The following is a 20,938-nucleotide window of genomic DNA, read 5'->3' on the forward strand; positions in this document are numbered from 1 at the left end:
CACACGAGCTGTCAGAACTAATGAACATATCCTAAAACCACAGGTCTATGGGCTCACAGATACCACAAATGGTTTGATTCTCAAGTTTCCATTGCCTCAATTTTTCTTTTTTTAAAACTAACCTTATTGGTACATTTTAGGTACACATTATAATCACAGTCATCATTGTGAATTTGTTCCTATACATGATATACCTTAGTTCTTGTTTTTTTCCTATTTCCTCTCCTTCCCTTTCTATCCCCCTACCCCCCGATTTTTCTGAAGACCATCCAGAAATCATATAATTCACTTACATGAGCCAAAATACTGATTTAATAACACTAAGGAAACACTTCTTGACTGAACTGGCAAAACACAGACACATGGGGGAAGACACAGACAGGGCTCTATTTATCAAGAAAAAGCCTGAGGGGAAAACACCATATTACATAATTTAACTCTGTTGTGAAAGACTGAGGCTGTTGCCAAATATGCTTTACTTCTCTGCTCTTTCCTCATAAGAGACAGCTGAGGAGCCAAAAGCTTAAATCAGAAGAGTCCTTGAAATTACTTTTGTGAATAAAAACAAAAGTTCAAAAAGTCACAAGAACTGGCTCCAGCTCAGAGAAGAGACGACAAATGTACCATCGACAGAAAGCGCTGAAGAAGTCTCGGTGTGCTTCTCTGTGTCCTGGGCACCAGGAGAAGAAGGGACAGGGCTGCGAACAGGCCAGGGCCTCAAACACCCCTCAGTGACCAGCTTCCCTATGCCCCACCACCTGTACCTGGTTTCCTACAAGTTTTGTCACCTTCTGCCACCTTGGCTGTCATCTGCACCCATCCTTTTAATCACCACCATTGTGTTTGGAAAGGATCTGGCAGGTCTGGATCTGCCGGCCAAGCCCGTATGTCTTCATCTGCACACATGCACCATGGTGGTTCTCCGTGAGAGAATTCATATTCTTATTCGGTCTGATTAGAGGACCAAACTGGCTTGCTTTCTTCAGAAAAATCAACCATGCCAACTCTTACTTGGCAGTGTTAGTTCTTTTACTTTATAAATCTACACATATTAACCCTTCAAACAGACAGTTCAGAGCTACCGAGATGATGGCCCTGAGGTAGGCAGCGAAGGAGCGCTGTTCAGTTCTTTCCTGTGTTAAATGCTAGCCCTATGACCCCTTTCCAGTCTTTCTCTCCCAGCCGTTCTCCCCAAGTACGATTTATGTAGCACATCGTTTTGCAGTTTCCTACTCTTACCACGATTTAGTTTTCTGTTTTTAAGTAGCTCACGGAACTGTACAGTAACACATGAGCAGCACAGGAATTATAGGATAGCTTCTGCTCAGTGTGTGCTTCTGTGTTAGTTAACTGGGGTTGCTGAAACAGGCACCATACATGGGGAGGGTGAAAACACAACTTACTGTCTCATAGTTCTGAAGGACAGCAGCCCTAACTTGAGGTGTTGCAGGCAGGGAAGACTCAGTTCCACACCTGTGCCCTGGTCCCTGGGGGACTCACACAAGCTTTGGCTCACGGATGCATCACTGCGGTCTCCTCTCTCCACACAGCATCCTCCCTACGCTCCTGTTCCCACAGGCCTGTTTGTAGGACACCAGTCAGATATGATGTGTGTCCTGCTCTACTCCTGCCTCTCCTTATCTTAACTACTAACATCTGAAACAACCCACTTCCCATTAAGGCCACATTGTGAGACGCAGGACAGGAGTTCCTTGTATTCTGGGGGACACAAGTCAGTCGATAACACCTTTTTAAAAGGTGAACCCTACAGCCAGGAGCAGTAGAAGCATCCAGGAACTGTTAAAAATACAAACACTTGGGCCAAATCCTACAAGGCCTATTGGTTTAGGCCAAGCATCATTTTATGAGGTTCAGTGCATGTCTTGCCTTTCGCAATGAATCCCTAGCCTTTCAGGACCATCTGACTACTTACATTTCATGTTGCTTCTCCTACAGTAGGTGATCAGCTAGTATTTTTGCTTCCATAAAACGGGCTAGAATCTGGAAGTCTGTGCCAGTTCCAGGTATGGGGCCTTCAGGGCGTTACATCCTGTCTGCTCACGAATATGAGAATGAATTGCCAACACTAAAGAGTTACCTTGGAAAGAATAGAACTGCAAAGTTCTACGTCAACAATCAACTGACTGATGTCTGCCCCTTGGAGGAGGGTCACGAGGACTCTGAGCCACAGTGCTCTCCATCCCTGCTGTTCCCCTGACACTGAGGCATCCCAGAGACTCACCGTATCCATTCACAGTGCCCTGCCTGGTCCCCGAAGGCCTTTGAGCTATGCAGAGTGGAGAGCAGGAAAGAGAAACACGGCACTATCCACACACCAAAGTGCTTGACTGTTTCTGAGCAGCAGGTTCAGGAAGGCAATGCTAGAGGTTAGGGCCTCTGATTAATACTATCATACCTGTCAGGGTCACAGGGATGATGTCAGGGTCACAGGGTCGATGTGAGGGGTCACCCAAAGGCCTTCGTGTTCCAGAATTGGTCAGCAGGTCGTAGAACAATTAGGATGTGGGTCTTGGTGGAAGGCTCGGGAGGCTCCCTTAGAGGGGATATCAGCACCGTGGTATGACACACTCTCTCTCTCTCTCTCTCTCCCTCCCTCCTTCCCTCTCTCCACCTTTGCTGGACTGTGTGCTCCCTGTTCGAAAGTTCTGCCTTACCACAGACCCTACAACAATGGGGTCATGTGACCGGAGACTGAACCCTCTGAAACCATGAGCCAAAACAAACTTTTCCTCCTCGTAAGTTGATTAGCGCAGGTACTTTATCCCAGCAGCACAAAGCTGATTGACAGTCAATTTAAAGTTCCATAAATCTGGCCTCACGCACCAGGTAAAAAGGAAGGTTATGAAACAGTTCAAGCACTAAAGAGGGAAGCCTTGCTGAGGCTTTCCCTGTTATGGCATGCGGTTGGGCAAAGCAAGGAGAGATCTCTGGGTCCGCAAGACTTCCTCTGAGAGCAGCAGGATGTGCAGAGCACGGGATCGTGGCTTTCAGACACGACAGACACCTCTTTTGTGTTTATACTATACCAGGCTGCACACTGACTGTGAGAAGTTTATTTTCCAGGAAGCAAGCAGGGGTTTCAGGCTTACAAAAACATTAAAGGGCAGCTCCTGCCTGGGATTTGACCACTGTTCCTTTTACACAAACAAGAATGCAGCATCTACATAAGACAGCAGACATATTCCCAGGTCCCTGGGGCTGGTCAAGGAAATAGAAGTGAGGTAGCTGCTGGGGTCTCTGTCTCCATAGCAAGGATGGGCTTAGCATTCAAAGGCAGAATCCAAACACACACACAGGTGGAGGCAGGCAGCAGGTCTCAGTCAGGAAACATGCCTCATCCGGAAACCTCAGGAAGCTGGGCTGCAACAGTGTTCATCCCAAACAACAAATCCAAATTCAACTGCTGCTCAGATTCCTGACCTGGGGAGGGGCAGGCAAATGGCCACTGCTAAGCTACCACTTACTTTTGGACTAATTCTTGATTTTTATTCTATTCTAAACTACCACTATACCTCAGTATTCTTTAAGAAAGAAAAGAGATGGTGCACTCACTAAAAAACAAAGTTCCTTTAAAGTCACTAGTATGTGGAACATTTTTCTCAAAGCTCATTTTCTCAAAGGTAAAGATCACTCCAACGTGGTCAAACACGTTCATCTGAGAAGTCCATTAAGATTTTTAAAAAACACCTTTCATGGCAATGTAAATATATACAGAATGGAAAAGTCCCCCAAGATTAAAAAAAAAAGTGTACTTTATTTCCTTAACATTTAGTACCACTGTATTAGAGTTCTCCAAAGAAATAGAATCAATAGGAGAACCAATATATATTTCAATATAAACTACAGATACACATCCTATTGTGTATATATATGTGATGAGATGTAAATATATACACGAATTGGCCCGTGAAGTTTGGGAGGTTGACAAGTCCCAAGATTTGGAGGGTGAGTTGGCAAGCTGGCCACCCAGGAAAACTGATGGTGTAGTTCTAGCTCCAAAGCCAGCAGGCTAAACTACAAGAAAGAGTCCATGTTTCAGTTCAAGTCCAAAATCAAGAAAAAGCTAATGTTTGAAATTATCAGGCAGGAGAGATTTTCCATATTCAGCAGAGAGAATCTTTTTGTTCTAGTCAGGCCTTGGACTGATCAGAGGCCCACCCACAGCAGGGAGGCCATTGGCTGTACTCAGTCCCCCAAGGTAAATAAATGTTGACCTCATCCAGAAACATCTTCATGAAACTCTTGGGTGTTGTCTTACCAAGTACTTGGGTAGCCCATGGCCCAGCTAAGTTGACAGTGAAGATGTCATAACTCCCTTTATGCCTGGTGGGTAAAACAAGCAAAAACAAGTAGTTCACAGGAGATGCTAAAATTTGTAGACAGCAAACAATCAGGAATGGGTCCCCTCTACGACTTCCTGTCCACACCCAACACTCCTGCCTCTGTGCTCTTGCTCAGCTTTTATCCATCATCATGCACTCAGCAACGTAAGAGCGTGCACTGTCACACGCCAATTAGAATGGCTGCAATGTTTTAAAACCCAGTGCATGTCAAGGGCAGGCAGAGCAACCGCAAGTCTTAGCCACTGTCCCGGGGACTGTAAAACAGCATGGCTACTTAGCAAACAGGTTCGCGGCTTCTTACACATTTAAACTTATACTTTCAACATGACGCATCCTGTGTATGTACCTGAGACTAATAAAATGTATGTTCACACACAAGTGTGTATGTGAGCATTTATAGCAGTGTTATTCACGATAGATAATAGTAGAAACAACCCAAACGCCCCTCGGGGTGCGGGGTGAAGAGACAAATACCCATATGGCGGAGCACTCAGCAGTAAAAAGAAACAAGCAACACACAGATCTCAGAAACACCATACTGTGTCACAGGAGCCAGTCTTAAGAGGTTCTCTTTACACAGCGTTTTCAAAATGACAACAGTAATGATGAGGACCAGCTTGACAGCTGCCAGGAGTGAGGGAGCAGAGGGCAGGGTGCCGAGGAAATCAGTCCAGGGGTACGGGCTATTCAGGGGCATGAGGAGTGTTCGGCGTCCTGATTTGGAAAGTAGTGATATGATCTCCATTTTTTCACTTTTGTAGCATTACACAACCTTCCAACATCATAAATTTACCTTTAAAATTGCTTTAAGTCAAATGATAAAAAAGAAATGTTTCTATCCAAATTAGGCACAATGTAAATAAAGGCACCTAATGAAAAATATCTACAACATGGGGCCAGGCAACAAAAGTGGAGTCCAAAACACACCTCCCAGGTGGGCACAAAATGCTCACAGATAGCACGAATCCCCTATCTTGGTGTGGAAAGTGGTCCAGCGGTTTCCTCTCTGACCTCTGGCACAAGCGGGGAGGCCTCTGCAAAAGCAAAACAGTGGTGCTTTGGGGACGTCTTGGTCCCGGGCTTTGTGGTCATGTCTCTTACAATGAAGCCTTAAGGACGGAGTCTAGGCTTCTCGACAACAAGGATGCACCCTGGATATCCTGGCCCCCAGGCCTCATCTTTACCACAGCTCCGGCCTCTCAGGCGCCACTTAAAGCTGCAAGGACCACTATGTGCATCGCTCTTCCTTTACTGTACCCTGAGCAGGATTTGGCTCCCCATCCCCAAAGCATCAAAGGAAGCACTGTTCTTCCTTTAATGCTGGGGTTCTGGGAATGGGAAAGGGTTATTCTCGGAAAGTAGGTGGCAATGTCAGGACACAGTTTTGCATTTTTGCCTGTCACAACTGGCACTGGCGGGTTTTCCAGGGCACAGATAGTGCTAAACATTCTATAATACACAGGACAGCGGCCTAAACAAGAATGTTGCTGCCAGGCATGGTGGTGCATGCCTGGAATCCCAGTACTCAGGAGGCTGAGGCAGGAGGATCAATGTTGAGTTTGAGGCCAGCCTGAACTGCATAGCAAGACTTTGTCTCAAAAAGACCAAAACAATGCAAGAATGGTGCACCCACTAGTGCCGAGGCTGAGGAAGGGAATTCACTAACCACATCTGTGAGCAAGTAATGGGTAAGGTATTTGACAACCTTATCTCATTCTCCTCCCAAAGCCTTTTTTAGGTAGATATGATCAATTCCATTCTACAGTTACAAAATGTGCGGTGGAGGATCACAAAGCAATGTGCCAGTGCTGAATCAATTTCAGTGCTGAATCAAGACTTGTGAGGAGCAGGATGGCACTAGGGGGCTGGGCTGGCTGCTCTGTAAATGTTCTTTTTAGCCTTGTCTTCTGGGATAAAAAAACACTGCTGAGATTTAGCCAGGCTTTATAGCACACACCTGCAGTCCCAAGTACTCAGCAAGCTGAGTCCAGGAGTTTGAGCCCAGCCAGAGCAACACAGAGAGGCCACTTAAAAAAAAAAAAAAAAATCACTGAGAGATGTGCAAAAAGAGGGAGATTCAGGGCTGGAAGACAGGACAATCTGAACTCAAGGGTTCGTGAATGGGACTCGTCACCACCATAACAAACACCAGGGGGGTTTATGGCAGAGTCTCCTGCTCTCCCCAGCCTTCATCTATAAAGCCTACAGAGAGACCCACTGTCTGCCCTTGAGGGCTTCTTCTCCTCTCCCACCAGCAAACGCTGCCGGACTGGGTCACAAGGAGTGAGGCCCCACAGGACACATTTAGGCAGGAAACCGGTAAGGAAGCACACAGAGAGATGAAGACTCAGAATACTGTGGCACAACCAGCCGAGCGCAATGACAGCTGGTGGGTGGGGCTCACAAGAGGAAGTCAGCAACCAGGTTGAAAACAAGTCCTGTCATCACCTTTGGTTCACTTTACCCCACTTACATAGTTAATGTTGACAGTCCCACAGTTACAAATGTTCTCTCTCTCCGTGTGTGTGTGTGTGTGTGTGTGTGTGTGTGTGTGTGTGTGTGCGCAAGGAGGAAGAGACGAGGGGAGAAAGAAGGCAATGGAAGCAGAAAAAGAGAAAAGCAGGGACAGAGAGGAAAGGACAAGGGTCTGAAGCTTGACGGAAAGCAGAGGAGCTCCAGGCAGACAGACCACCACGGACTAAGTGGTGCACCTGAGGGCTCGGGACCCTCCCGCTCCCGAAGCCCAGCCGAGAACGCACGTCCCGCAGGTCTCGCCGGAAGAAGTGGGGCCACAGGCGACACACTCCCGCCGCCCATCCGCCCTCCACCGGCCCCCGCGGAGCACTCACAGCTCCAGGATCAGAACGACGTCTGTCTTGCTCTCGTACACTTCGTGCAGAGCGATGACGTTGGGGTGCTGGGTCTCCTTCAGGATGCTGACCTCCCGCTCGATGTCCTCCCGGCTCACCCCCCGCCGGCTGGACTTGGTCCTCCTCTTCTTGATAAACTTGGCGGCGTACTGCAGACCGGTGCTTTTCTCACGGCACCTCTTCACCACCGCGAACTGTCCGCTGCGGGGAAAAGATGGGATATTCTGTTTGGTTCTCGCTAAAAGCATGATTTGAAGGGGGACATGGCATGAGGGGAGGAGAATAAAATTGTAACCAGGAAAGTTCAAATAGTGGGAGATGAACAAAGTAAGAAGGGATGCTTCTTATTGTCACAGTGCGGTTTTAGTAAGCTCGTTCCTTCTGAATGATAGTTCAGGGGATAAAAATCATTTTCCCAACCCTTTAACGGTTTACCCGAGTGTCACCTGGGCAGCACGCGTGTTTGCGTACCGACTGTCCTGAGCATTGCTCAGGCAGGTGTCACTTCAGCCAGTCGATGCTCTTTTGCTCGAGATCACTTGTACATCTGTTTATTCGTTTTATACTGACTGTCTTTCGCGTAGTTTTTATTTAGAATGTTGTATTCATCTTTGATGTTTGTTTCTAGTGAAATATAATAAGTCCTGGTTATTTTCTTTTACTAATTCATGTTTATTTGTGAAAAATAACATAAGTTTGTGCAACAAGGTATAAAAACTCTTGCTGTAAGTACACTAGATATAATTTTTAACTTCTGGGAACTCAGTGATATTCTTTTCCAGTACAAAATGGACACATTTGGGACACTGAGACTGGATAGGAAGGAAGTGCCAAAAGATCTGCAAAAGAAAAAAACTGAAAAATGGAGAAATGTCAGCATTATCAGAGAGGAAAAGTCTGTTATCAAATGGAGAATGATAGAAATTGAACGAAGAAATGAAACTCATCAAATTCCAATGGTGGTCAATGATTGCAGTAATTCTACGGGCGGTGTTGACAGAGCTGACCAACATCTAACAAGCCGTCCTGCTCTCAAACAGTGAGGCCTCACTGCTCGAGGCCTGTAGTGAGGAAGCAGCAAAGCAAAACTCTCCTCACAGCCAGGAAACAGAGAGCAAAGAAGAGGCGGGACCCAGCATCCCCTCCATGGACATGGCCCTGGTGACCTAACTTCCTCCCTGCAGCCCAGGTCCTACCTGGTCCATGGCCTCCGGATACCTCCATCCTGAGGACCAAGCCCTAGCACCCGGGCTTTTGAGGGGTGTTCAGAATCCAAACTACACCAAGGGGGAAGGGGACTAAGTGAGCTGATACGCAGAGTGTTCAGAAAACTCCTGACTATGCTAAGTCTTAGGTAATGTAAGCTGTTATTCATCTGCAGCAACTGGAATTATTTTCATAAGCACATTACTGCTTTAGTCTTGAAGCGATGCAATATTATCCTCAAAATATCACTTCCCATCACTGACATGGAAAAAAGAGCCCCAATAGGCCAAAAAAAAAATCCCTTAGGACTGGACTGCACGTGTATAAAACCACTGCCCAAGCCAGCTGCTGGCTCACAAGCGCATCGTCCACAGCCCCTCTCCTCCCGATCCCAGCGGGCGCTGCCCCTGTCAGCTGCTCATCACAGGTTGTCCTGCCGTGGGAACGCAGAGCCATGTGCTGGTCACGGTACAGGCAGCCAGGCTCTCCGGGTGTGGACCTTCGTGTGAGCGGTGACACCTGTCAGCTTCTCCACCACAGAACCTCACAGGCCAGGGTACGGAAAGGACAGACAACTGGAGGAGCTAGCTATTCTCCTGTCATCCCAGGCACTCGCTTCTGTGGGCTGTGGATTAACTGCTGCCCTGATCCTTTCCTTCCTGGGTAACTGGTCCTCAACCCAAGTGCTCTCTGGCACCCACTTTCTTTTTCTTTGTTTTGTTTTTTTGGTACCGGGGATCGAACTCAGGTCCTTGCGCTTGTGAGGCAGGCAGCAGAACCACCGAGCTAAATCCCGGCCCTGGCACCCACTTTCTATCCTGGCTTTAGATCACTTGAAGGACAATTTATCCTCATAAACTGCCACCACCTCAACAACAAGGTAAAAGAGCAACTCGTCTCTCTGTCTGTTTGTTGGCAAGTGTTTCTGAGTCTTTGTCTCCCAGAGCTCAGACCAGGAAGGAAAGTGAACAGACAGCAGCAAAAGCAGGGCCTCACCACAGCCTGCTGTGAGTAGCAAGCCTCGCAGCCCCTGAGCAGCTCCTGACCGCCCAGGGAGGCCCTCACCATTAACATCAATGCAGCTGGAGCTGCTCCGGATGGGGAGTGGGCATCGACTTTACCTGCAGACAGATTCAGTGTGTCCTGTCACTGGACTTTGTTGGAACTACAAGTGACCCTCATCACTCACCGACTGTGTGTTTGGCCATACACCTTCTCCCTGGTATTTTCTAGAAGCTCCACGCCAATACTCATGGCACATGTGGCCACTCATGGATGCGCACGCACTGGTGGAAAGTGTTTGCTGTCACTCCCTGCTGAGGACAAAGAAGCTGATGCCCTGATGCCCTTTCTGTAGTCTACTGAAACCATTTCTTTTGAGTTTTTGTGCCTTCCACTGGGGATTTTACAGTTTAAAATGGCACACAGCATGGCAAAGAAGTGTGGTCTAGTGATCCACAGAGAAGGCTGTGATGTGTTGTGCGTGAGACAGGGCCCATTCAGGCAGGAGCTGGAGTGCTGGTAGCACGAGTTCTGCGTTAGCCAGTCAGCAATATATTAAATAAAGCATCTCTACACAGAAACACATTACAAATAAGGCTGTGCAATAGGTCCAAAAAAACACGGTGCCCGGGGTTTGTAGGAACCTGACCCTGTATCTCCCCTGGGGGCATCGGTGCAGAGTTTGCCAAGAGCTCACAGAACGTAACGCTACTCTGTGCCATTTCTCCAACGCACAAACATTCTTATCAACTCGTGGCTAATGCAGCCCTTTGTTGCATTAGGTATTGAGAGCCAAATTCATTCTGACATTAAAAACTGTCGGTCAAATGTAATAAACGTTTTATTAACTATTAGTGGTCAGAGGTACACAAAGATAATGAGTTTCTTTAACAAATTTATCTCTTAAAAAAAACCAAATGACTCAATAACAATCACACATTTTATTAGAAAGAAGAAAACCGTCAGTCAGGAGGAAAACTTCACAAAGAGCCTGCTAACTGACTCACCTGTCCAGCTTACTGATAAATCCAGTTGGCCCATGCAGCCACTCACAGACTTGTGATCAGTGTTTCAGGACCACACGAGAAGCTTGTCGTATATACCACTTTCTTAACAACCCTAACTCCGTGAGACAAGCTCCACAGTCATCTCTTCTACCCATGGAAAACCAGGTATTTAAAACCGTCCCCAAACCATTTGGCAAGGAAGATGCAAAACTGAGAAATTAGTCCAAACACAAGTGCATGTGCTCCCCAAGCCCCATTCACTGAGCCCTGCTGCTGTGTTAACCTTGTGTGCATTCTGTTTGATGTGCAAATCCCCTCCCTGGGAAGTTATAAACATCTTTCCAGGAAAGAGCTTTGCTCAGGGAATTGAAACACCGAGGACGTGTGGTTGAACCAGCTTGGGTAATATCCCCTTTTCCTCCTCACCGAAAACTCACAAAAAGTTATAATTAACACTATAGCTGTGAGGTGCTCTGAGGTGCCCTGCAATAAAAAGTGAGCCATGACTGTGTACAGGCTGAGAGTGCACCATGCAGGGAGAACATCCCCAACCTAACAGGAAAGCCCAAAATGTCCAAGCTCTGAAACTTGTTGCATGCTGACGTGATACCAGGTAGTTCCACAACACGACACTTGGCTTCATGCATGAAATCGTTAAGAGTATTGTATGAAAGTGGAGATGTAGCTCGGTGGTTCTTGTCCAGCATGCATAAGGCCTTGGGTCCGACACCCAGCACCAGGGAATAAAAGTGTAAAATCACTGCAGGCTATGGCATAGGGTATCTATGAAACATAAATGAATTTCAGGCTTAGACTTGGTCCCATCCCCAGGACATCTTGTTTCTACCCAGATACTTGTATTCCAAATCCAAATTGAACAACAAAATGGGAAATATTTTGGTCCCAAGCATTTTAAATAAGAGATATGCACTCAACTTATACTCACAATTAGAAAGAAACACAAGAAGATTCTCAAAGGCAGGACATAACAACATCATGCATCCATTTCTGAAGCATTTGTATTTTTAAAGGCATTGTGTAGTTCCTACTACAATGAAAACAGACCTGTGAAAGTCTGTTTAACCCAGACAGGTCTTACTTTTAAACTTATGTATTTGTGGGAGCCTCTGTTCCTGTAGAAGAAAGATAGGGTACATGTACTAACAGGAAAGATATCCCAGGAGGATACAGCTCAGTGTTAAGAGTATTTACCTAGTATGCATGAGGCCCTGGGTTCAATCTTCAGCACAGAAAAAAAGACAGTGCATTCAAACTGGAAAAGGCACAGGCTGACCATACATACTGATTTCTGCCTCACGAGTGGGTGCCCAACTGGGTCTAGCAATAGCACTGGCAGTCTTACTCAGCCACTGCGTGAAAACAAGCGTCCACCTGGGCAGGTGGTGCCAATGTGACTAGATAGCACATCTTTTAATCTTTGATTTTGAAGCTGTATCTACCCACTACATATCACAAGTATAATTATATATGGTAACTATTACCATGAATTCTCTACACTCACACTTAAAAGAGATCTGGTCCAAATCTAATGGCTAGTAGGTTTCATCTCACCCCTCCCATGTCTTTGTAATAAAGTTTTTAACGAACACAAAATAGTTTTTTACTTCAGAATTCATGTATCAAAGCTCTAGACAAACTTTACTGCTGGCCCACAGCTAATCTGTTTGTCTCAAGGAGCTACTAAGACAGTAGCAGGACTCGAGTCCTGTGAGCACACTAAAGTTACAGATCTTACTGGAGAGTGGAGGTGACAGAAATGATTCCTCAAGGATTCGCTGGCATCCGACAGTCATTACACTTCCAGCAGGGCTTACAGAGCAGTGCGAACAACACAAGTGAGGTGGTGCTGTGAGCGAAGGACAGACAAGGCCAGGAGGCCTTGCTGAGTAGGCCCAGGCCGTCCCACAGCTGGATGAGCGAGGACTGGGAGAGCTGCACGCTGTGGTTGGAAAGTGTTTGCTCCTGGGTTTCGTTTGTTGGAGCTCAGGCCCCTGTGAGGTGCCCCGAGAGGCAGTCAGGTCTCGCAGAGGACTCTGCCCTCCCTCAGAAGAGATTAAGGTCATCCTCCTGGGACCTCGGGGTAGTTGAGGGTTGCTATAAAAAAGGATAAGTTTGGCCAACTGCAGGCTACTGAGGTTTCCTGTCTCACAGATGACTGCCCCCTCTGACGTGCTCTGGCCACGATGCTGTCCACCATCGAGGCTCTCAACAAAGCTGGTCCATGATGCTCAGTCTTTCAGCCTCTAAAACTGAGGGTGAATTAAACCTCTTTTCTTTGTAACGTACCCAGCCTCAGGTACTTCATTATAGCAATGGAAAACAGGTAAGTGCAGTGCATATGAAGGGGCAGTTTCCAAGAGGAGGAACGTGGTGAGTTGTGGCAGGGAAGGATGAGGAGCAGGGGTTGGGGAGGCACCAGGTCAGCTGCACAAATTGTTCTCTGCTCTGAACAGGCAATGCCAATCTCAACTACCAGTAACTGAGAGAAGAGGGGCCTCTCTGAGCCTTAGTTTCCTCAAGAGCTAAGTCAGAAGGTGAGGGTTTGGTAGGTGACTTGACCATGAGAACATGGAAAAGAAGAACAATCCAGACAATCTAGAATGCAAGCCCCCTCCCATCAACATGGGTGGAACTACCTTTCTGGTCTTTTGCTTCTTTCTTGGCAATAATTTCCCATCTTTCAAGGGAGTTCTGTATAATTTAAGAGGGATCTCTGTCTGTCTTAGATCGTTTTAGAGCACCATAGCAAAATATTCAACACTGGATGCTTTATAAAGGAAAGAGATTTACTTAACCCACAGCTTTAAAGGCTGAAAATCCAAGGCTGGGGACTGTCCCATGTCCTGGCTGCATCATAACTTGGTAGGGAGGCAAAGAGGGAAAATGTCACATGCAGAAGTGAGAGGCCACGTGACGAGAGAGGAAGTGAGAGAGCAGGGAGGAACCAGCCTACTCTTTGATAACGAGCCACTCCTAGAGAGAACTAACCCCTTCCTGCAATATGCACATTAATCGCTGCACAAAGACAGTGCTTAATCAGCTCCTCTGTGGCCCTGTCACTGAAGGACCCACTGCCATCACACCAGAGGCCAAGCTTCTAGTACATGGATCTTCAGGGGCCAAGCCACATCCAAGCAAGAGCAGACCCTGTGCCAGATGCAAACAACACAAGCAATAAGTCCCCAAAACTTTCACTGAGAGGTCTTCCCAGATTCCTGGCAAAACTGAGTTGAATGCTGGTCTCCAGCTTTACTTTTCCCAGGCTCTGTGGTAAAGCAGGTCTCTAGCCAGGGAAATGTCTACAAAGTAAATGCCATGATACTTAAGAGTAAATCCAGCTACCCAGTCTTCTGACTAGCCTTTTTTTTTGTTTTTTTAAATCTTTTGAGACAGGGTCTCACTATGTTGTACAGACTGACCTGGAACTCACTGTGTAGCCCAGGCTGGTCTCGAACTCACAGATATCCTCCTGCCTCAGCCTCCCGAGTGCTGGGATTACAGGCGTACGTCACCACGCCCAGCTTCATTCTGACTAGTCTTAATGCACACTGATGTGGACATCACCTTTGCCAAACACATGTGAAGAGGAAGACCCTTTCCCCACCTGCAGCAGAAACCTCTCCTTCCATCCTAACCCCACCAGCGCCATGGGTTTCAGTAGATCACAAAGGCAAATCTTACAGGGAATCTTCCAACAGCAGAAGCAAGTGCTACTGTACAATTGCCTTGGAACACGTATGTGTGGCCCACACTTGGAATTGCTTCCTTTTGGCCCTTTGAGAAGCTGTGGGATAAAATAAAATAAAATGAAATTTATTTTTTTAAAAAAGAAGGAAGCAAACTACATTTTAGAAAGAAAGCAAAGCTGGTGATTTTTTTAAAAAGTCATTGTTTGAAAAATAAAATCGTTCAAAAAGTATTTAGAATTGCTACATAGGCTCAGCAAAATGGCCTACAATTTTAGGAACAAGGGCTTCCTCGCCTGTAAGCAATAGCTCAGACTGTCACGGGGAAGACAGGGAGGAGCAGTTTGCTGAGTGGATAAATAGCCCCCGTTGTTTGGGAACCACTGCAACAACAAGGTCAGCAGCAAGGCACAGAGAAGAATGGCAGCCAGGGCACACCGGGCGAGGAGAGCAGCAGAGGCATGGGTTTTCCTGGGGACGGCATTCTCCTGGGAAGAAGATCTCACAGAACACTACAGAGGAGAGCAAAACGGATGGCCCAGGACCTGTGGCAGGAGGGCGGCATCACAGAAACACAGAGAGCAGGTGGCTTATGTGGCCCCTTACAATCATGAAGTTCGCACACCAGAGCAGCTGAGAACCTGGAAACACAAGAAGACTAGGAAGACCACAGCTCTGCCCCTGTTCACTCTGCCTGTCCCGTGATATCTCTGGAGCAGAAAGGCCAGACCCATCCGAAGAGCAGCTCCCAGTGTGGGGGCTTTGGAGCCCCTATCCAAAGGCATGAAGTCAAGAAAGGTTTCACAGCCAAGCAAGGTATGGAAAACTTGGTAACAAAGTCACAAGAGACTGCTGTGTGCCTGACTCAGTGGGGCCTGGCCCTTTCCACAAGAGGGTGCTGCATTCAGCACCTCGTATCTTTTGGGTGTGGATTAACCACAGTATCACCTCTGTGGTTTGCTGGCTTCATCAGGAAGCATTTTGGAGTCCAGTCTTCCTGAGAAGCCAAAAGCTATAGTGCTCTCTTCCCAGGTCATCAAACTTTGGACCTTGCGCTTGCAAGGTAGACAGTGGAACCACTGAACTAAATCCCTGGCCCAGCTTCTTAAAAGCTGCACTAGATTCTTAAGGTTCCTTCCTTTTAAGGTTCAAAACAGACTGCATTTAAGGCCATTTCTAAGGTACGATGTCAGTGGTTCAAGGCCACAGGCCTGGTAGAGCTGAGCATAAACTGGAGGTTGGCAGTGCCACGGCAATTCAGACCCAAAGGGGCTCTAAGCCACTAGAATGTGAAGGCCCTCTAAGGATGGTCCAGGAGAAGAGGACACCACCTCCTCAGGGATGGTGTCTCTTCCGTCTCTCTCTCTCTGATCATCAAACAGTAGCTTAGGGGCACAGGAAAATCCATGAGGGTCTCCACCCTGACGTGAGCTCTTTATCAAGTGGGACCAGCAGAAACTTGAGGGCTTTTTTTCCGTTCTGTTAGCTTCCAGTCGGGTTGGGGGTTTGGGTGGCAAGAGGACAGGCAGAGCGTGATCGGTGACTAGATGTTCAGAGACTGAGCACGCTGCATACTGGCCAGTTCAGAGACTGAGCTCCGACCCTTCCTGCAGAGGACCATGAGGAAAAGTGGTGGTGACGAGCAGCCTGGGTCCCAAGGCCTCTGTCAGAGGCACCCGGGGCAGCCGCTCTGCCCACTGCACTGCAGAAACCAACAGCAACGCTGCCGTCCTGTTGGAGGCCCAGCCCCTCTGCTTCCTGGGATTTCAGCCGTGGAGTGCCACCTGGACCAGGTCCTGGCACTAGTTTAAAATCCCTGGTGATCACCAGGACACGTGAAAGAAAGCAACAGCCCGCAAGTGCTACATGACGGGCACACAGCGGGCAGGGCCTGTGATCAACGGAAGAGGGCAAAGGCAATCCGCTCACTTGGCTCAGCAGAGGCCCTAGGACCAATAATGAACACGAGGTGTGTGACACGTCTGTTTGCTTTTGTTTGTTTTCCCTCTAAGCCAAAAGGAAAAGGAAGGAAGAAAAATCTGTTTGAAAATATCATTTGATACAATCTAAACATAGGGGTCTCCGTGGGACAAGATAAATAAACGCTACTTCAAATATTTTCTCCAAATATAGTAAGCCCCACATCTGAGTCATGAATGACTGAATCCAGTTTTATGGAGAATAAAATATCCTTATTCTTAAACGGTGGTAATGGCAGATTACTAATCATTTGGTGAATGGTGACCACGGTAAGGACCGGAGACCAGGGCTCACTGCCCTGCCACCGGGTTCTGGCCCCAAGAAGCTCTGGGCTGGCCCAGCTGACCGGGAGGGTGGCCTGTTTGACCACCCTGACGACACTGTGCCATCCCCGGAGCCCATCGGGTATCTGATCACGCTGACTTTGTCATGCAGCTCCGTTTCAGTCAGGAGGACAGAGTTACCTGGGCCACAGGCACAGCCTGTGCCGCTCTCAGGGTAAAGAGCGTAAAGGGAACATGGGCTTCTCCTGCCTTCACAGGGAAAGAGAAGACACACAGCAGCTAAGCTGAAGCTCTTTAATCTGTATTCAGAAAAAGAAAGAAGATTCCAGAGAGGAAACAAACAGCTGGCGGGAAAGGGAAGGGAACAAGACGGCAGAGTCTGATGGGCGGCCCTAAGGGAGCGACTCCCACTCGGGCACAGACAGCAGCTGGCGGGAAGGGCGGAGTCAGCCTCCCCGGTATGTGCCATGTCTGCTTCTAGAGCAGACAGGGGCTTGTTTCATTGCCTCCCCTCACACTGTAGGTTGCCTGCGTATTCTTGTGGCTAGATTCTGGGACTCTCTGTCGCCCTTTGTTACTGGAAGAACCAGCTTCATCTTATCCTGAGAGTTCAGGTCTGTACTACCGAAGAGATGGACCTTACGTGACTCGGGAGAAGTTAAAATCCACCTGGAGTTACATGGCTTTCAGCACACTCGGGCGGCTGATGCACCTTGGTGATACTGTGGGTGGCGAAGCCTCTTTGGGGTTCCCTCCCCCACTGCTGCAGCAGTCACAGGCCCAGGTCTCCAAGAGGCAGCGAGCAGCTCTGTGGCCATCTTCCCAGAAGGGAAGAACCCTCTCCCTAGTGCTCCTGGCTAAGCCCTTTGTCAGGATGACTACAGAGCTGTCACCTTGGCTCTAAATCAGGTGGGACTCACCGCACACAGGAATTCTAGAGAGAAGAGGCAACATGTAGGGACCTCGGAGGGTCACTTCAGGCCAGGCAAGGCAGTGCTGGCAGGGAACTCGGTTTCTGGAGTTACCCGAAGTGAGAGCCACACAGATAGAACTGAAAGATGATCAGTTAAAGAGAAACCAGAGCTCCTGGGAAGCCTGAGTAGGGCCTCAATGGAAGCAGAACTCTCTGGAGGACTGCCAGGGGGGCTGACCTCACCCCTGGGATCTGATCCCAGAACACATGAACTTATCATGAAAGCCAGAAGGCAGCTGCAAAATTCCATGGCCGGAGGACCAAATACATCAATGACATTGCATCTCCAAGGGAGTGAGAACTCTGAGAGCACCCATCCCAGTCAGGCTGAGGTCAACAGTAAAGAAAATAAATTTAAAGAAAAATAATTCATGTGTAAGACGTTCGCAGGTGATGCCTCATTAAGCAAGGCCTGCAAAACCCAATGACCTTTCCGTGGGGTGTCGCTTCCTACGAGAGTGTGGAATCTCATTCTGGGAGATTTGGAGTGAAAGTGGTGGTGAATCTTGTCGAAATTTCAATGATAACAAACAGCCCACTGAGGATGTGTACCACAGATTTGGCAGAAGCTGTTTGATGGAAACATACTGTTTTGGGCAAGCAGGAGGGCAGCAGGGTATGGCAGGAAGTGTGTCAGGGAGTGAGAGGTGTTTGACCTCTTGTAGGTAGCATGCTGGGGTTGGATGAGAAGCCCTTTTTCTTGCTGGGCTTGCTTTGCCTCATCTGCAGTATGGGGCTCAAGAGCTCGGCACCTCTCCCAGCACTAAGAGCCAAGGACTCTGCAGAGCTGAGCTTCCACATAATGCTGTCACTGGGGTCAGTGGTCTGTCATCCTCTGCAATCACGTGGGAACAACAGGCCCTTATGGAACCCCCACAGCTTCTAGGCAGCATAACAAGGCCCACGGGAAATCACAGCTGTAGTCCTAGAGCACCGGACAATTTCACAGGGGGGGCAGAACACACTTAAGGAAACACATAGGTGAGATGCCTATTTGTCAGCTGTGTGCTGCTGTGACAAACAAAGTTTATTTTGACTCAGTTTCAAAGGTTCCAGTGCATGGTCACTTGGCACTAGTGTTTTGGGCCTGCGGCAGGGCAGAACATCGTGGCAGAGTCCATCACAGAGCAAAGCTTCTCATCTCAAGCTAGCAGGAAAAAAAAGAGAGAGGAAACCAAGGGGCTGGGCTCCCGAAGCCCTTTGCAGGCTCACCTCCAAGGACCTGACTTCTCTCCAGTAGGCCCCACCTCCTGAAGGTTTCATCACCTCACAGCAGCATCATCCTGAGGGTCAACTGTTCAATGCATGGTCCTTCGGGGGGCATTCCAGAGCCGAGCTGTACCAATGCCCTCAGGCAGGCACAGCAAAAGCTACAAGACTACTACCACAGCCACGCGTGTAGAGTTTCCACTCCAGGTTGCAGATGGGGGCGGGGGCTACGCATTAACACCAGAGGTGAAAGCAAAGGCGAAGGACTCCAGTGCTGTGAAGCCGTCTTCACAGTGAAGGTGAATGAGGTGCTGGCAAAGATCTCGGAATCAAACACCGTGTGGAGCATGCTCTCTACTTAACAGGCAGGTGAATGCACATGACAGAAGCCCTTTTTCCAGCTACATCATGATTATCACTCGACAGACTTATCCCTAGTTACTACATTTTGAGCTGCAAAAATGTTAATGAATAATACTTGAGAAATTTGAATTTTAAGTCCCTTCATACTGATCTACAATATATGAGCTTTAAAAACCACTTGTTGAGTCACACTGCCAAAGTGCCAGAGAGTGCCCACAACCTGAGAGAAAATGAAGAATCAGGGGAAAGGCACTGGCTCGGAAAGCAGCCCTGCAAGAAGCTGACTCCTCCATCACGTGCTGTCTCTGTGAACGCCGACCTTTCCCTACCTACCGAGCCTCAGCAGGTCTACACGGGAAGCAAAACAAAACAAGACTCAGAGCAGCAGTAAAGTAGTTGCCCAGTATACACAAGGCCATAGGCTCAGGCTCTAGCACTGCAAAACAAAACAAAACGGAACAAAACAAAGAACATTAAAAAGCTAGAATTAACAATGCTTAGCTTCTAGAGTTACTACAAGACTTGAAAGATGTACAAGATGTTTTATATACTGTACGTTACCATACAAACAAAATGTTATTATTTGGAAATGTTTAAGTGATATCACAGCTGGAAATAAAACCAGTGTATCTACATCTAAATACACCTAAAGGTTAGTTTCTAACTGGAGGAAGGAAAGGATCCTTTTCAATAAGATGTAGACATGGCCAGCTTAAGGCATCTGAAACTATAATCTGACATAAATATCTAGACAGATGAAATTGTTTTGATCTTCTGCAAAACATGAAGACTTATGAACTCTGAAGGAAGAGGGCATGGTTTTATATCCTGGATTTGCCACTCTTTAGCTGTGTGGTTTTGAGTGAATTCCTTGGCCTCTCTGTAGCTCAGGTTGCCCATCAGCTAACAGAATGCAATATACACATCTGTACGAGAGGGTTGTTACAAAGATCGAACAAATTAAACATGTAAAGCTCTTTCAATAGCATCAGACATACAACAGGGGCCAGATGCTCAGAACTACAAAGATAGTCACTCTTATCATATATAGTTGCTTAAACCCATCTGCATTTCTTAGGCACAAGCCAAGGCCTAAGACATTTTAGGAGAGAAAATAAAAAACAGAAAATCCAATGGGGGTCCTTCCCTACCCTTTCCTAGATATGCTGCCTTGAACAAGGGCTGCTCTATTGATCTCCACGAAGGCTGCAGGGTTTCGACCCCTCAGCTCATGAGTATGGTCCTTTCCTCCTCAGCCTTCTGAAATACTGAAATCTTCAGGGTGGAGGGGAAGAAAGCATGAGAACAAAAATGGCCCACTTCTACACCTGGGACCCTTGGTTAATATTTTGCCGACCTCTTTCTGGCACCATAGCCTTGGGTGAGGACGGTTAAATTCTGTGGGCAACAGCACACTGGGACAATTACAGGTTACGGCTCCATTTGTTTGGTGGGCTACAGAGAAAAGATACTAATTCAGGCTTCTAAGGATGTTTCTAACTTGAGTCTATGCATATTCAAGGAAACTTCATTTCTCATGTAAACTTTTGATTCTAATCATTCAAGACAAGTATTTATCATGTGTAAGAAAAATATGATTAGCATTCTCCTGAGAAATCGGCAATGTCAGAAAACTAAGCTAAAGAAGTAGGGAAGGACCAAGTGCTACTTTTCTCTCATTATCGTCAATATAAACGCAAAGTGCTGTTGGCTACTACGGAGGAAGGCGGGAGCGTGCAGAAAGCCATGCTTTCATACCCTCCCCACGAGCCCAACAAGGATGGATCAGGCCACTTGGGCAGCCAATAACACACATCACACATTTCTGGATCTGTGCTGTCACTGAGGGAAGAGAGAACTCCAGCACTGCTAAGGGTATGAACATATAAAGCAGGAAAATCAGGCTGCACATCTTCTCTCATCTCAGCAAATGCTCAATGAATGGGTGGATGAGCTGATTTATTCAAGCTCAA

At 47.4% G+C, this 20,938-nt stretch overlaps 1 protein-coding gene across 2 annotated transcripts in view; it reads right to left on the bottom strand.

Moving 5' to 3' along the window:
• The window catches only part of Dapk1 (death associated protein kinase 1), a 187,770-nt gene that overhangs the window by 95,129 nt on the left and 71,703 nt on the right, over positions 1-20,938 (bottom strand). For both annotated transcript variants that reach the window (XM_010605507.3, XM_010605508.3), the window contains one exon: positions 7,214-7,435. In XM_010605507.3, coding sequence (XP_010603809.1) covers positions 7,214-7,435 — 222 coding nt within the window. The remainder of the gene's footprint in view (positions 1-7,213; positions 7,436-20,938) is intronic.

This window comes from Fukomys damarensis, unplaced genomic scaffold (genome assembly GCF_012274545.1).
Source record: "Fukomys damarensis isolate Sample0158 unplaced genomic scaffold, DMR_v1.0_HiC HiC_scaffold_4, whole genome shotgun sequence".
Taxonomy (NCBI): domain Eukaryota; kingdom Metazoa; phylum Chordata; class Mammalia; order Rodentia; family Bathyergidae; genus Fukomys; species Fukomys damarensis.